Source organism: Mytilus californianus, unplaced genomic scaffold (assembly GCF_021869535.1).
Source record: "Mytilus californianus isolate M0D057914Y unplaced genomic scaffold, xbMytCali1.0.p SCAF_10, whole genome shotgun sequence".
NCBI lineage: Eukaryota > Metazoa > Mollusca > Bivalvia > Mytilida > Mytilidae > Mytilus > Mytilus californianus.
In genome coordinates, this window is record NW_026262582.1 from 51,411,287 (window position 1) to 51,428,502 (window position 17,216).

The 17,216-nt window shown below is 31.9% G+C and overlaps 1 protein-coding gene across 3 annotated transcripts in view; it reads right to left on the bottom strand.

Moving 5' to 3' along the window:
- Window positions 1–17,216, bottom strand: part of LOC127718799 (dual specificity calcium/calmodulin-dependent 3',5'-cyclic nucleotide phosphodiesterase 1A-like) — a 140,770-nt gene that overhangs the window by 27,729 nt on the left and 95,825 nt on the right. For 2 of the 3 annotated variants that reach the window (XM_052224864.1, XM_052224861.1), the window contains exons 2-5: window positions 15,675–15,740; window positions 9,279–9,453; window positions 8,187–8,300; window positions 5,267–5,296 (exon numbers count right to left, since the gene is read on the bottom strand). In XM_052224864.1, coding sequence (XP_052080824.1) covers window positions 5,267–5,296; window positions 8,187–8,300; window positions 9,279–9,453; window positions 15,675–15,740 — 385 coding nt within the window. The remainder of the gene's footprint in view (window positions 1–5,266; window positions 5,297–8,186; window positions 8,301–9,278; window positions 9,454–15,674; window positions 15,741–17,216) is intronic. The other variant, XM_052224863.1, reaches the window with a different exon arrangement.

The following is a 17,216-nucleotide window of genomic DNA, read 5'->3' on the forward strand; positions in this document are numbered from 1 at the left end:
AATAAGTTGCTATGACGAGAGGCTAAAATGGGTCAATTTATACACTTTTTAAGATCAATAGGAAAATTCTAAATTGCTTGTACTGGGTGAAAAAAAATAAAACATTGAAATTCAAATTTTCAGGAACTGCAGTAAGAGTTGCAAAAGTTAAAATACATACTTTTTAAAAATGGAAAAGCAGAGGTTTTCTTGTCTTATATAAATACTTATACAGGCAATTTCCTTAACATTTTTCCAGGATTTACTTTTCAATACATTTCTTCGGCTTGAACTGTACAGTTCACAGTTCAACTGTTTTTTTGGAAAATGATTTCAAACAAATTTCTTATGACTTTAATATATTATTCAACCTTAAATTGTCTTTTCTTGAAATAAATAACCCTTGAAATTCTGAAAATGAAGTATGCATGATGCATAAACACAATGGTTGATTGATTGATTGATTGATTGATTGATTGATTGATTGATGTTTATGGCCATTGAAAAATATTTATGACAAAAACAAGTTAACAATTTATCAGCTGGCCGAGTTCACCTTGTGTATGAAAAAATGGAGACGGGACATAAAATTATATGTGTAATTGCCAAGAAAAGTGGACTGGGTTTAAGAATTTCCATCTTACAACAGGTCACCTAAGGACTATGGGAAAGAGTTGATGTTGTATGATAATCTACTATAAGGTCAGAACCTGCCATTCTTCCTTCATATCAAGTGCTTGGAATTTTACAGCTCCCTCATACAAGAAATTAAACACAATTTGTTACAACAGGTCAGATGAATTTCAGTAAGATCCATTTTAAAACAATGTGTGAGATTTCTAATACATGTATAAGCAGAAATGGTGAAATCCATCTTTTTGTATAAGAAACACCAAAAGCACTCAGATAAAGTATGTCCTGAAGAATAAAATTTGTAAGTTTCCAGCTTCCTTAAAATATGTAATTGAGATTTTGAAAGTGTTAAGTGGGTTAACAATTGTATATAAGCAGAAATGACCAGTTCTGAACCCAGATCAAAAACTGACAATAACAGGTTCTCAACTTCATGTCTTTCTGCAAGAATCCAGATGCATGTGATCCTTACGAGTGCCATATATTTTTTTCAACTCATATGAAACACTGATATTCAGGTAACTTTAAATCTTGAAGGACAAATTATGAATGACCTAATTCCTGCTTTGAAAATGGCTTTGGTTTTCCAAGTTGCTGACAGTTGGGGTAATTTTATTCAATAATAAATATCTCAAATATAATCTTGTAGCAGATAACATTAGTGGTCATCTGAAATGAATGTTTGTGAAAGGGGAAATAACTCCAGATCAAAGACAAATATGAAAAAAACTAATGACAAGTTCACTTCATTTTCTTATAGCAATGCAATGATACTGGTATCTAAAGAAAATTCTACTACAATAAATGATATAAAATTTCTCAAAAGTTAAATATTGTACATCACATATACAGTATGCTATAAAAAAAATTTACAGTGCATTCACTGATCAAAATTTTTCTTGCAGTTTTTCTAGATACTGCATTTGAAATCCCTTTTGCATCAAATGATTTAACAATCAAATTCTCTCAGTTCAAGTTATCCTGTTTCAAACAAAATGAATACTAGTCATCTGCTGACAAGGTTTTAGGCATGCAAGGCAAAAAAATAATCAGACATGTCTATTTTTTTTTTATTTGATAGGCAAACCCAGAAATAGCCTTATCCGAATCTGGAATTGGATCAGGTATAGCATATTCGTATATTTATCTGTTAGCGGCCGTTTTTCAAAGTTGTTTTTGTCAGTCAGATATGTCTTTTCTCAGTTTTATACAATACTTGTTGATGATTTTCGACATGAGCCTAGTAGTTGAACAAAAAGAACATAACTGTCAAGAACAATACTGGTGAAAATATAATTTGCCCAATTTATCAGTGAAAAAACAGTAAGGTTAGGCTCTCAAAAATTAACCTCTGTCTGCTTACCATAAACACATATATGTTTTTTTGACCTGATCAATTCTATCACAATTTCTTCAGTGCTGAAGTCAAAATAACTCAGGCGGAACTCAGGCAAATCTAGGTAATGTGACCTGAAGCAAGCTGTTTAACCTGTACAAAACTGACTGCATTTATTATAGCCCTTTCCAGAAACTCATTTCAGGAATCACAAATTTAACTCTAAATTTATAATTTGAAGTGGGTTATCTCCCTTTTCGGGAAGTAGAACTGCTTTGCGGCAATGAAGCTCAGTGACGAGTCAACAATTAGTGGTTTTAAATCCCTGTTGATTTAAATATAATATTTGGTTTTTATCAATATAAAAGTTAATAATGGTATTTTGTCTTTCAACGTACTCGTTATCAAGTGTAATTATAAAGCTAGAAATGTTTGTAAACTAAAGTAACCCTTGTTTTCGATCTAACTTCTCACCGTTGCTCTGCACTGCAGCGAACTAGTATACTTCCCAAGAAGGGAAATACTCCATATTTAATTGTTTTTTAAAATCCGTTTCAGGCTTTCAGAAGTGAGTTTCTAAATGTCCTAAAGCTCTAGATGAAATTCAAAGTGATCAGTCTCAAGAAAAAACTTGTTGACACTTGTATGATTTATGGTGTAATGCATACCTGAAATTTCAATAACTTTATATGTAAATCTTAATAGTATCGATATATGTACTATTAGTAAAGTTCTATGGATATAAGTTGAGATATGGTAAAATTCTAACATTAAAAAAAAATCCATTTAAACATACAGAAAATTATACTTTGAGAAAACAATCCAAAAACCAATTGATAATTTATGACAAGAACAATGTTTCAAACATTTACATGCTTTCAAAATCTATAAAACACAAAAATTCTACATGTATATTAGATATGCAAGGATCTTGCAGTAAGTTACATGCATCTATAACTTTTTGAAAATACATATAATAAAGCTCAAGCAAATTATGATATTATCATAACCATAGACATTAGATTCTTTTGAAAAGTATTTTTATGTATGAAACATTGTTCAAGTCATCAAAAATACCAATTTAAACTAATTTAAGAATTAAAAAAAAACCAAATTTATAATTTGATTGTGCTAACTACTTAAGGAATGTAAAAAAAAAAATGACTCTAATCTTATTGTTAATTTTATGAGGAGTTAATTTACATACTATGAGTAAAAGATACTAATATCATTTTTGAACCTTTCCGCAAACTAGTCCATACGAAGTTATTCATATATTTTATTGTTGTCAATCACCAGATTATTTTTAAAATCATTGAGTAGAATTTATGCTCATAACATAAATAGGATAATCCAAAGGAATTCCTTATTTCATTTTTGTGAAATTCTAATAGAGTTACTTCCCTTATTGTTGGGCATTTTCAATTAACTTGTGATCCAATTTTTAAAAACATTTTAATTTTTTCTTCAAGATTTTCAGGCCTCAAGTTTGCAAGATAGAAATCATCATTAGTTTTACAATATTTCTTACAATAATAAATACATATACATGCATGATACCTTGCTCAAAGAGAGACAACTCTAGGAAATTCAAGCCAGGGGAGATAACATAATTTCAACTGTTGCAATGGAATTTATTTTATTAGTTTACTTTTATATTTGCTGCAAGCACAGCAGATAAACAGTATAAAATGGGTAAAATGCTTGGAAAGAGAGGGGATAATCAGATTTGATTTCAATGGAAACTATTTAAATATAAACAACTGCATATCTATGTTCCACGATAGATTTTTCTTAAACTTCTGTAAAAGACTTCTGGGTCAATGTACTTTCAAATTTCAATATAAAAACTGGGGTCACAGTCTCACAGACATTTTTTTCCATTAAAATACATTGAAATTAACAAAATCACAGTTATTTTATATGAGTAAGATAGGGGAAACTTAATTTTTCCTTATTTACGAAACATTAAAAGATAGACTTGGTTAAAATTCAATGAGAGAATTGCTTTTCATAAATACTTCCAAAACACCAAATAAAAATAGGGGGTCACAAGCCTTATTTTCTTTAAAAATAAAAAAAATTGTGTACAGGAACATGTGTCCAAATGATATAGGACATCATGCCCTGTGCACACTAGCACATTTCCATTTTCAGTATACTATAAAATTTGAGAAAATAAAACAAATTTGACATCTATTTCAAAAAGTTCACATCATGATGTACACTTAGTCTCTCTTTGACGTGACAACAATATGAAATTCATGGTAAACTACAGTACCTTAACCAAAAATTTAACCTGATATGGGACAAACAAATGGACAGACTAACACAATTGTTAGTTATTACATAATAAATATATATACATGATACCTTGCTCAAAGAGAGACAACTATCGGAAATTCAAGCCAGGGGAGATAACTTATAATTTCAACTGTTGCAATGAAAGACAAGAAACTGAAAATATTGTTACATGAGTACTCTATGGTCAAAATTACAAATTATTCCAAGGAATGTACATAACCCTATCGTAACAGCAACACATAAAAGTAAAAAAAAGATGGGGTAAAATATTCAAGAAGAAACATGTTGTTCCTGATGGTGAGAAATTCAGTATGGTATGAAAGTTGCAGTTTAAATATTTCCTTTGCAAACACATTGATTCAGTCATCATGATTTAATTTCCAATGAAATGCTGATGATATTAGACCAACTTACACATTTTCCTGTCATCACATTGGCAATGTTATGGCTTCTGTGACTTTTTAGTAAGATGATGGCCATCTTACTAAATGATGATATTAGACCAACTTACACATTTTCCTGTCATCACATTGGCAATGTTATGGCTTCTGTGACTTTTTAGTAAGATGATGGCCATCTTGAAAGTTTGATTGATACAAATCATACAGCAATATTCTCTTTCATAGAAAAGGTTTTCAAAAATACTTATATCAAATCAATACCTGTCTTGTTTGGCAGGTAGCTGAGAAAATAATTTGGAGGCTAGCTAAAAGGTATTGGGATTCTAGCTGAAAAGTGTGAATCCACCAAAAAATAAATCAATGTGATAAATATGATAAATATGATTAAGATGACAAATCCTTGTTCCTAAAACAAAAATGATTGCCAATACATGAAAAAACTGAAAAGATATATGATTCTATTCAAAAATCAAAAATGCATGTTAGTAACTGAACTATAATATAAACTGCTGAGGTCGTTGTAAACTGGATGCAAACGAAAAGTGACGTGTATTAAATCTACATGTGCATAAATGATAAAATATGCATAAACGGCATTCAATGTCAGACTTACTTTTGTGTTTCATTCCTATCTTTATTAGTACTGAAATCAAAACACATACTGATGACAAAGACATTGTCCCAAGTACAACTTCAAAAAGGGAGACAACTTTAGTGTCCCAAGTACAACTTCAAAAAGGGAGACAACTTTAGTGTCCCAAGTACAACTTCAAAAAGGGAGACAACTTTCATGTCCCAAGTACACCTTCAAAAAGGGAGATAACCTCACTGTCTCTAGAGGAGGAATTTTCAAAGGAATAATAACTCTAAAATTCTTTCTTGGTAAATAATGACAAGACTAACTGAACATTGTATATGAAAGTTGCACTGCATGATCTAATTGGTAAAATGGACAGAAACTAGCTTAATGATGCATTATAAAGCTTAACTTGTGCTATGAGGCTACCAAAAGGATAAGCTTCAAACTTGTGTTTTGAGGCCACTTAAAGAATTTAAAAAACATCCCCAATTTTGCATAGACAATGTGGCCTCTTAAAACAGGTTTTGTAGCAAAAGATATCCAGTTCATAGAAAATGCTCAATCAGAATTTAATTGAAACTGCATTACATAAAAGCTGCTGCCTCAGCAAATAATTGCTAGCATTTCTTAAGTACTGCAAACAGATCGCTTCCAATATTGCTGTATAAACTCTAAAAAGGTGATTATGAATAGAAACTTTAGCCATGATAATTAATTCAAAGATGCCATTTCTTCAAATGTCTTTCCATAAAGAATGTTTCATGAGAGTAAATAAACAAAATAAAAAGAATTTTAAGTAATATTTGCAGCAAATCCCCTTAACGTTCACTTTTTAAATTACAGATTAAGATGCAACATCATGCATACTTTCAGAATTTATAAATTTAATTTCACTCAAAAGGCTGATGGCCCATTAGTTTCATGTATTAAATGTTTTGTGAAAAGTTCAATCTTTTACATCTTATTCTTAATCAATCTTTTGAAAATACGCCAGAAGATTAATTTTTCGTTCATTGCCTTAGTTTATACTGACTGCAGATAACTGGTCAAATTCTCCATGCATATCAATATACCAAAGATTTTTAATATATAAGGCTACAAACTGCAGACAGTTGAATATGTTTTCTGTTGATCAACCTTTTACTTTTATAATTAATTTTAAAATTTCATTTGATCTAAGTGTCTTCATCTTTTCCAAACAAGGGGAGATAAACTGTGTAAAATTAATAACCACATTCCTCTCACATAATCAAAATGTTTGTTTATTTTCTCATAATTTGGTTGCTATGTAAATACTGCTAAACTTCAGTGACAATAGACTTTAAAGGATGAAACAGTGTAAAGTACATTCTCCTAAAATTTTCTAACTCCTCTGATTTTTTCATAGGCTATGAATTAAAAAATTAAAGAAAAAACTTTGCCTTACACAAAATTAAATGCTCAACTGATTGGCAAACAACCTCCCTCGAAAAATCAAATGTTCAATAAGTTTAATTAATCAGTGGTCTCATGTCAAAGCAAAATTAGTAATGTTTAAAGCAGTAAATTTTCAAAGATTACCCTTTTAAAGGAAGAGTCAACCTAAAATAGATGTACAGTTTATTTTAAGTAGATGTACTGTTTATTGCAAACCTAAAATACATATGTAGATGAACCTTTCATTATAAACCTAAAATAGATATATCTTTTATGGTAAATTAACAATCACAAATCAAACTCAGTGTTCAAAACTTTTACACAAATTTGTGATAATCCAGAATATAAGGCAAATTATTTCCCTTCTGAAGAAATTAGGCCAAAGAAAAAAATCCTTGATTTTCACTTCTCATTAGAATTGCAGATCTAACAAACAAACACATTTATTTTGTTTTCTGTAATAAATTAAAGGATTTTAGAAATAACATTAACCATCTAATAGCACAATTTGTCATAAAAATATTATCTGATTGAGAGAATTTGTGAAAATCCAGAAAAAGAATTTACATTGCCCTACAAGTGAAAAAACCATCATTGTTAAAAAAAATCTGTGAGCGCAACTCTTTATTGAGAAAACCACCTTGATTTCAATATCTAACACAACTAAACATAATATAAAACTCCGAAGACATTTATCTAGTTGCATTAAAACACGTATACTAAGGTAGTTTTCGCAATAATAAATTTGGAATAACATTCTCTAAGGAGTGATTTATGTGTCCTGAAATCTTCTACTAGAAAATTCGAACATGGGAAAAACCAGTCTGGCCAATCCGACTAACTCTGCGGTATACAGATTTTAATTTTTTCCGTTATTTTGGATTCTTTTCTATTTTTCCTCCTTCTGTGTGTTAACCAATGAAATTTTACCATTTGGTGACATATAACATTACGCAATACGTAGTAATTTGAAAATGAATAATGTGTTTTTGATGAAAGTGCTTACAGGCAATTTCTGATTAACTATATGTTTGAACCATTCATTAGCTAATAGATCTTAAATTCTATTAAATTGCAAAAAGACTTTCAAAAGCAGATGGTATTTCAAAGATCTTTTTTTTTCCACTTCTTTCTAAAGTTTCTGCTGTTTCTCTTCCTCGTTGTTCATAATCTTTATCCTGAATAAAATTTCTTTATATTTTGTCTTTAAAGAAGAAGTTGATTTTTAAAATTTGTCATACAATTTTCCTCAACTTGAAGATTATGACAACTAAATATTCTGTGAATTAATCTATTTTCTTTGGTACTAATTTTCCTGGATTGAGGAAAAACTAGATTTTGTGGTTTTACAAAAGTTGGCTTACAAAGAATACAAACAAATTGTCCTTCATAGAAGATTTAAATCCATAGATTAACTATACCATGGAAATCTATAAAATTGGTACTCCACAAATAAAAAAAAATTCACAGTACAAAATTTCCAACTATGAGCAACAGGAAGTACTTTTTCATCCTCATGGGAGACAACTCATCTTACCTAGTTTCATCTATATACACTGTTTCTAACACAGATGCTGCATATTCTAAATTCCTTTGCAAATCTTCTTTTGAAATATCTTCTTTCTGAAGCCTTCGTATTAAATTTCGTAACCTGGAAGATAAAAAATTCATCTCAAATTTGTATTTTCATTCACATTTCTGTATTTCTTAAAAGTCCGTAAATGGATGTTTTGGGAGGCACACCACTAAATAGGCATCCAGTTTAAACTTAGTTTAATGTTAAATATGCGAAATATTTGAAAAATTACCAAAAATGAATTTTCCCAGTATGCAATGATGCTCATCGTATAAAACCTTTAGTACTTTTATTACATTAAAAATTACTTTTTTCTATCTATTCATTATCAAATAAGAAAAATAATTCAGTTTCAAATACTGCTGCCAAAACATGACCACATTATAACAAGCATTTCTTTTAAATTTCCTGCATACTTAATTGATGAGTCCCAAGTTGAAACACAAGATTTCTATGTTCTGTAAGCACTGTCACTACCTCATTTCTAATCCTTCTTTGAGAATTGAATGACCAATGGACAATTAGACGGTTCATTAATTAGTCTCATACAAATTACAAGCACCTATGGACTATTTTAGCACTACTTTCAACCACTGTTAAAATCAGTCTAGTGGATTGCTCTCTTTGGGAATCATCACTGTAACTAACCTCATGATAACCAAAATGTCCTGTTGCATTACACATGGCTGAAGTCACTGACTTGTCTTTATAGCTGGGACATGTGGACTATTCTACAGGATTCTAACTTAACATCAATCAACAACATTTAATTATTTTCAAACATGTCAATTTATAAAAATTACACTTGAAAAACTGTATGTAAATTGTCCTCATGATGTCAGACAGGCGAAACGTGTTGACCAGTATTTTAATAAAATTGCAGTCTCATGAAGGGTTGTTGTCAAGTTGGTACTTTATCTAATTATTATTGCTGACAACTCTGCATACCAAGGTACCTACATCAGGAACCTCTACCAAAATTAAACATAACGGGGTTGGTTCACCACATGGAGTTTTAAAAGACTGATGTCCAACTGCCTCAAAAATACTCACCTAATTGAGCAAACATGGGAAGCATCGGGGGTATCTGTAGGAGGGAGTTTGTCAACACCTAGGTCGACACTCGCATAGGAATCGTTTTCTGTACTTATTGAGGTTCGACTACTACTAGTGGAGCCCACTTTGGACTTTGAGCTTGTTCTTCGTAATACTGTAAGTGAACCAGCACCTGAAAACAAAATAAACATAATATAAGACTTTTTGTTCCTCATAATATTTAACTTTTCCATTACTAAGATATGAATTATGTCATTTAGTGCTTCATGCTGATCTGACGAGTCAAGCCCTTTTAACTGTTACATCATTGTCCCAAGTAAAGAGAAAGGTAAAGCACCCACAAGCATGTTTAACCCCATCACTTTCTTCATGTGACTGTCCCAAATTTTGAGTCTGTTATAGAAATTATGGTCCTTGGTTGCTGTGACTGTCTTATTTGCTTTTTGTTTATTGTTTTTAAAATAACTGTAAGTTTTCCCTTTTGAATAGTTTCACAATTTTTCAATCTGGGGCTTTTAAAAGCTCACTTTCCATTATGAGTTTTATTCCTTCAGTTGTGGTTAGCTGGTAACCTTTTGTTCTATTCATGCTTGTCCTTTTGTCTCTGGTGGATAGTTATCTCATTGGCAATCATAATTACCAAATCTTCTAATTTCATACAAGGAGCATTTTTTCATAAATCATAATTATCTACTTCATTTGTCCATTCAATTCTTCATTTATCTTTTCAAATAGTACTGTGTACCATTTCGTAACAATTTTTTTTCAAAATCAATTAGTTCTTAGATAGACAGTTTTCCACTCGCTGTTTTTTTTTCTCAATAAATCTTTCTACATTGACCATCAATGGACAACCCTCGTCAATAAAAAGTTAATTTCAAACTTTTGTTTTCCCTGGAAGTGACTATTTTATCACTATCATCGCTGATTTGTCCTTGTAGCAACACAAAAGTAATTTCCCAGCAGAATTCCGATTGATTTATTTATCATGGGCTTTGGAGGTTAAATGACAGGTCTGACAATTTGGACAGGTTTTCAACCGCCGACTGACAAAGGGATTGACGATTGGTTTGGCAGGTTACGCTAGAAACATTATCTATAAGTGAATCTAAAAGGGATGACTGACATATAAACAAAAGGTTTATGTTTTCTCTTGACAGGTAATTTGATGCTTCGACAAGAAGAGAAGTTTAACTTTGTTATTTGAAGGACTTGCGTCAAGATTTCTTGTCAAGTACATACGAACCAGAACTACTTCAAAGATAAGATTAAATCCTGTAAACTCAATGAAGATAGGAAGGAACTGCGAAAAGTCATATGAATTGGAATAAACCATGAAAACTCAATCACAGGCAAGGGAAAAATTATCAAATATCATCAAAGACAGAAAAACTAAGGTAACTAATAAAAATATGAATAAACATGATAACAAACTCATCACTGACATGGTGCCACATGGGAACAAGAATTGCCTACCCTTCCGGAGCACATGAGATCAACCCCGCTTTTTGGTGAGGTTTGTGTTGCTCAGTCTTTCGTTTTCTATGTTGTGTTTTGTGTACTGTTGTTTGTCTTTAGGTCTTTTACTGCCATGGCATTCACATAACTCATCACTGACATGGTGCCACATGGGAACAAGAATTGCCTACCCTTCCGGAGCACATGAGATCAACCCCGCTTTTTGGTGAGGTTTGTGTTGCTCAGTCTTTCGTTTTCTATGTTGTGTTTTGTGTACTGTTGTTTGTCTTTAGGTCTTTTACTGCCATGGCATTCACATAACTCATCACTGACATGGCGCCACATGTGGTGCAAGATATGCTTACCCTTCCGGAGCACATGAGATCAACCCCGCTTTTTGGTGAGGTTTGTGTTGCTCAGTCTTTAGTTTTCTATGTGGTGTTTTGTGTACTGTTGTTTGTCTTTTGGTCTTTTACTGTCATGGCGTTATCAGTTTATTTTCAACTAATGAGTTTGAATGTCCCTTTGGTAACTTTCGATTCTCTTTGATAATAAAAGAAACCATAAAAAACCAGTTCAAATTTAAAAGGAATCCATGAAGGCCTAATTATCAACAATTACAACACCAAAAAGAGAAAACAAACAGCCTGATTTATGCTAAAATCAATTAATGAAAAACAAAAATGTGTCCATAGTACAAGGAAGCCCCACTCGCACTATCATTTTCTATGTTCAGTGGACTGTGAAATTTGGCATTAAAATTAAAAAGATCATATCATAAGGAACATGTGGACTAAGTTTCAAGTTGATTGGACTTCAACTTCATCAAAAACTACCTTGTCCAAAAATTTTAACCTGCAGCGGGACAGACAAAAGAACAGACAGATGGACGAAAAACATAATGCCCCTAGGTGGGGCATTAAAAAACATAAGACAAAAACCAATGACAGATCAACCACCTAATATCAGCCTCTTGACTTGTGACATTAGCACATACTGAATGTTTGGCGAGGTTTTAACCCTTCTTATGACATGGAATAGCACAACATAAGAACAAACTGTAAAATAAGTTGGAAAGGAGGATACACATCAATTGGGTCTCTCTCAGCCCAAAAGACTATAAGAGCTAAGCAAAATCATTGAGACAATAAAAGCTCTTAGCAAGAGAAGCCCAATGAAAAATTCCATAATAATTGGATTGAAACTTAAACCTTATGTACAATGTTGAAGTGAAATTTTCATTCCTTTGGTCCTTATTATCTGTTAAAGAAACCATTAAAGCTAGCACAAATCTGATTGGAAAAAGAAGAAAAAAAATTTCATGAGAAATTCAAATAAAACTAACAAAACACATCAAATATATATGACAAAAAAAAATTTAACCCTTAAGCCCCTTCTCAAGAACTGTATTAAGGCACATTATATCTGTTGACAGCAATGGTCTCTGGATACTCTAGACCAACAGGAAATAAATAGAACAATTCATGTTAATTTATTTTCTACACAAGATGCACATGTTGTCATCCCACTTGCTAATCAAAGTATAATGGAAATCAAGAAATACTTGTCTGACAGATCTGTGGAGTTGCTGACCAAATATGAAGTCATTCTGATCAGTGATTTCTGAGAAAGATGAGACAAAAATTTGTATTCAAGCAATATTAAAAAATTTAAAGTATTGGCAAACAGGATTTTTTTTATTACCAGTAGGTATCTGACAGATCCAAAAAGTGCTCACAGGTTACAAATCACCACTGTCAAGCTGCTGAACAGATATGAAGTCATCCTGTTCATTAAGTTCCTGAGAAAAGTGTGAGGAACAATATTGGGGATTAAACGGGTTGATGTACAGATAGATATACATGGTGGTGCTTGCAATTCAGGTCCTTATAACTTAGATTAAAGGTATAATAAAATAAATGGAGAATGTGTCCATGGGACACATATGATGCCCCCGCTCGCATATAACATTATAAAGGGACATAACTCGAGAACGGTAAAAGTTATGCCACAGAAATTCTTACTTGATCTGTGTTTTGTGGTAATAAGCATATTTGTGTATAAGTTTTAAATGACGTTTGGCTGATGCAAACTTAAGTTAGAGAACGGAAACTAATTTCAGGACGTATGTATGTAAGGAAGGACAAGGGTAATTCTTAATGCCTCCTCCGATGACAGCGGGGGCATAAAAATTATTTATCCTGCAATCAAAGAAAACTATACTAAGTACCGATGTGCAACCAAAGAAAACTACATGCATAACCTTTAATTAATTTTCATGATATTTCACATTTGTTGATCAGTGTGAGAAAACTTTGTTCTCAGTGTTATGATATTTCTACACTCTCAACAGTTAAATCTAAATTATTTAAAAAGCTCAGCAAAACTCGCGCATTAAGTATTTAAATTTAACTGTCTCGAGTGGAGAAATATAGCAACACACTTGATGCAGTGATGGAATCTATATTTCTATACTCTTATTACCAGAGAAATATTAAAACCATTGGTTAAACAACTTCTATGAATCTTTCTAATCATGAAATGTTTGTAAGATAATTTAATTACAGTCTAGACAGCTAAACTGAGGCTGAACAAGAAAACTCAATCTGGATGTTATATTTATATGGTATCAATGTGGCGTTGTTAATTAATTTTCCTTTATTATAAACGGACAATTTGTAGTTATATGTTATCAGGATATTTGAACCCTTTGATATTCACCTCTTTACTAAATCTTTTTAGTATTCTTTGCTGAAGATATACTACATCAGATCTTAACTATTATATGTGTCCCTGCATGGGCAATTGGAAAATTAAAAACAGGCAGGCATTTGTTGTAATCATTGAAAAACCGAACAAAAAGTCATTTCAGATTTTCTTATTACCTAGAATGAGGGTCTGGATGGGGTTTACAGAATAGAGAATAATGAGCAAAAGGTCCAGAATAAAGAGCCAAAATATGAAGAATAGAGAATGATGGGGTGTTGAAATATAATATATAAAGAATTATAAATGGGCAAAAAAGATAAAGAATAGAGAAAAATGGTATACAAAATTTAACAATAAAGAAACAAAGGATCCCCCATCCAGATCCTCTACCATAATATTGATAGTAAATATAAAGAACAGACTTCATTCCTTACAAATACAGTATTTGATACAAGAAGTGCCCTTGGTGTTTAGAAATTCCAACGAGGGGGTGCTTGGTGCAGTCATAACTCAAAACGTAATTTCCTTCAGTAGGAAATATTCTATGTTTTATGTTTTCAAAAATAATAGTTAAGGCAGATGAAAATTATCTATCCTAATTTTATTGCTAAAATGCCTGAACTATAAATTTATATTTCATTTGCAGATGGTCTTTCAATTTATGTTATATTGTGAGGTATTAAAAATTTAGTGTAGGAATTAAAACCATTATTTTTTAGTGCTTCATATGTTAAATGTGCTGGGTTTCACACTTCCACCAAACTTGAAAAAAATTAACACACTTTTGAATTCATTTATTTATTTCAAATCTGGTAGTATTTAGATTTAAATTCAAATGATTTAATTGAACATGGACTATATATATTTTTGTTGGACTTAGTCAGAGGGCGATATACAGAGTTTGACATATTGAATAGATACCTGTCTTTTGTTGAGGACTGTTATATATATGTTGCCCCTTAGATAACCTTTGAGGGATTCTTTTCAAATAAAATTCATGTATTTATTTCAGAGTTGTCTTATCAATATCACATTAGATTCAAGGTCAGAGGGTATACCAGAATAAAGGACAAGGTCATTCCTTATTTTCCCAAAATTTAGATGGCAGGAACATCGAATAAGAGTTTTCAACTCATTTTGGAAAAACTTGGAATGTTATCATCAGTTGTTTGTAAATTACTCACTTGTCTTGACTAGCAATTCATTTATCAACACTCTATCTACACAAAAAACATACCATAGAACAATAGTTTTTTAGCAGTTAAGCTTAATTGATTTTGGCTGTTTTCCGATAACTGACATGTCAGCCGTAAATGTTTTGTCATAAAAACCAAGAAATTGACCTTTAAAAATATGACCTTCACATGAACTTGGCAGTAAATTTTTCTTAATTACATAATTCACTGACATTTTTATCAATATCTCGGTCCATTATTGACAAATAAACACAAGATGGTGTGCTTTGGGGAAATTTTATGGTTAATCTATCGTGAAAAGAGAGATTTATTATTCATCAGCACATTTTGTAAAATATCAACATTTATTAGCGGCACTTTCTTAAATATCTGAAATTCTAGAAAATCGTGCTTAAGGATTATGTAACGTGTTATGTGTAATTAGTAAGAACTCTTTGACCAGTTTCCTATGACCTTGTAAATCATGCAATTTCTGGAAAAAAATAACAAATTTGTATAATCCTTAAAACATGATTTTCAAACTTCTGGTTTTGAGTGTAATTGATAAAGATTATTCCAGAAATATGTGCATCTATATAAAGAAGAAGCAGAGAAGTAGAAAATTATCTGTTACAGTCATTTCTCACAGAGGCAGATAAAGGGGGGGGGGGGGGGGGGGGGTTGGGGGGTTTGGGGGGGGGGACATGAGGGTTTGCTTTTGGTCTAATTATGTCAGTGTTGATCACAAGATGAAAAAGTGAAATTAGTTAATATAAATTACAAATTAAGTTTCAAATGTGAAGATAAATTACAAATTAAGTTTCAAATGTGAAGCTGACTTTATCTCACACAGTCAAATTGACTAACACTTTCTCAATTATCAGCATCCAAAGGCTCCACAAACTGATTATCATAAAACCATTCTGATCAAGACTATGTTTCTGAATTTACTCAAGCTCTAAGTAATAAAATCATAGGGTTCATAAAGTTTTAGTAAGTTGTTATGTTAATGTTTTCAAAGAATTGTTCCTAAATACAGAATGATACTAACGTGATAACTGGCCATTTTTTGATCCAACTGTACTGTCATCTTTTGCTCTGTCAGGCGGATTGGCCACTAAAAAATAAGAAAAATTCTGGTCAGCATATTATGAGCACAGTTTATTATATTGATATGATTATTTTTTGTGTGTGAGAGTATAGAGTCATTCTTTTCATTAAATAACCAACTATAAATACTTTGTAATAATATAAATACTTTGTAATAACAATAATAATAATAAAACAATAATGATACAAAACTTTTACTTCACTAATTTCTCTGTAAACAAATTTTGTTTTACCTCATATTTAGTACTTAAAACAAGAATGTGTCCATAGTACACGGATGACCCACTCCCACTATCCTTTTCTATGTTCAGTGGACCGTGAAATTAGGGGTAAAAACTCTAATTTGGCATTAAAATTAGAAAGATCATATCATAGGGAACATGTGTACTATGTTTCAAGTTGATTTGACTTCAACTTCATCAAAAACTACCTTGACCAAAAACTTTAATCTGAACCGACCAAAAACTTTAACCTGAAGCGGGACAGACGGACGAATGGACGCACAGACTGAAAAACATAATGCCCCTAGGTGGGGCATAAAAGCCCTTTCCTTTCTTGTGGGCTAATTTTTTTTTCAAAGATTGCCATATGCATATACAAAATAGATTCATACCCATATGCCAGCCAGTATTTTTTTTTTTTTTTTTTTTTTTTGTGTTTTAACGCCACTTTTAAGCACCGCTTTTGGGCTATTTCGTGGCAGCCAGTTTTTATTGGTGAGGAAGCCGTAGTGACTGGAGAAAACCACAGACCTTCGATAGGAAAACTGACAATCCTAGTCAATTAAGATTGAAGTCGAGTGCACCCGCACGAGCGGGGTTCGAACTCAAAACCTCAGTGTTGACTGGCTAGTGATTACAGTAGTAACTACTTAGACCACTCGGCCACTGAGGCCCCACCCAGCCAGTAAGTGAGCAAGGTCTTTTTTTTTCAAAAAATGAAAAAGAATATACCAAAGGGAAATTAAACTCATAAGTTGAAGACAGACCAAGAAAATCAGGGGCGGATCCAGGATTTTAGGTTAGGGAGGGTGCAAACTTAAATTTTTAAGTGGTAAAATTATCGAAATATTTTTAATTAAGCCAGGGACAACCCATGCTTTGCAAATTTTAGGGTGGGGGGGCGCATGCCCGCCACGCCCCCGCCTGAATCCGCCCCTGAGAATCATGACAAAAAATAGAAAAAAAGACATACAACAATCCACAAAACAACATAAAAATAAAAAGAAGGAGCAACACAAAATCCATCAAAAACTATGGATGATCTCAGTGAAGTTAGAAATACAAGAAATCAATCTCATTTCTTGACAAAAATTCAAAGTTCATATAAAAATAAGAAGATGTGGTATTATTACCAATGATACAACTCTCCACAAGAGACCAAATGACACAGAAATTAACAAGTATAGGTCACCGTACAGCCTACAACAATGAGCAAAGCCCATTCCGCATAGTCAGCTCAACCTTTATTTTCAATAAAATCC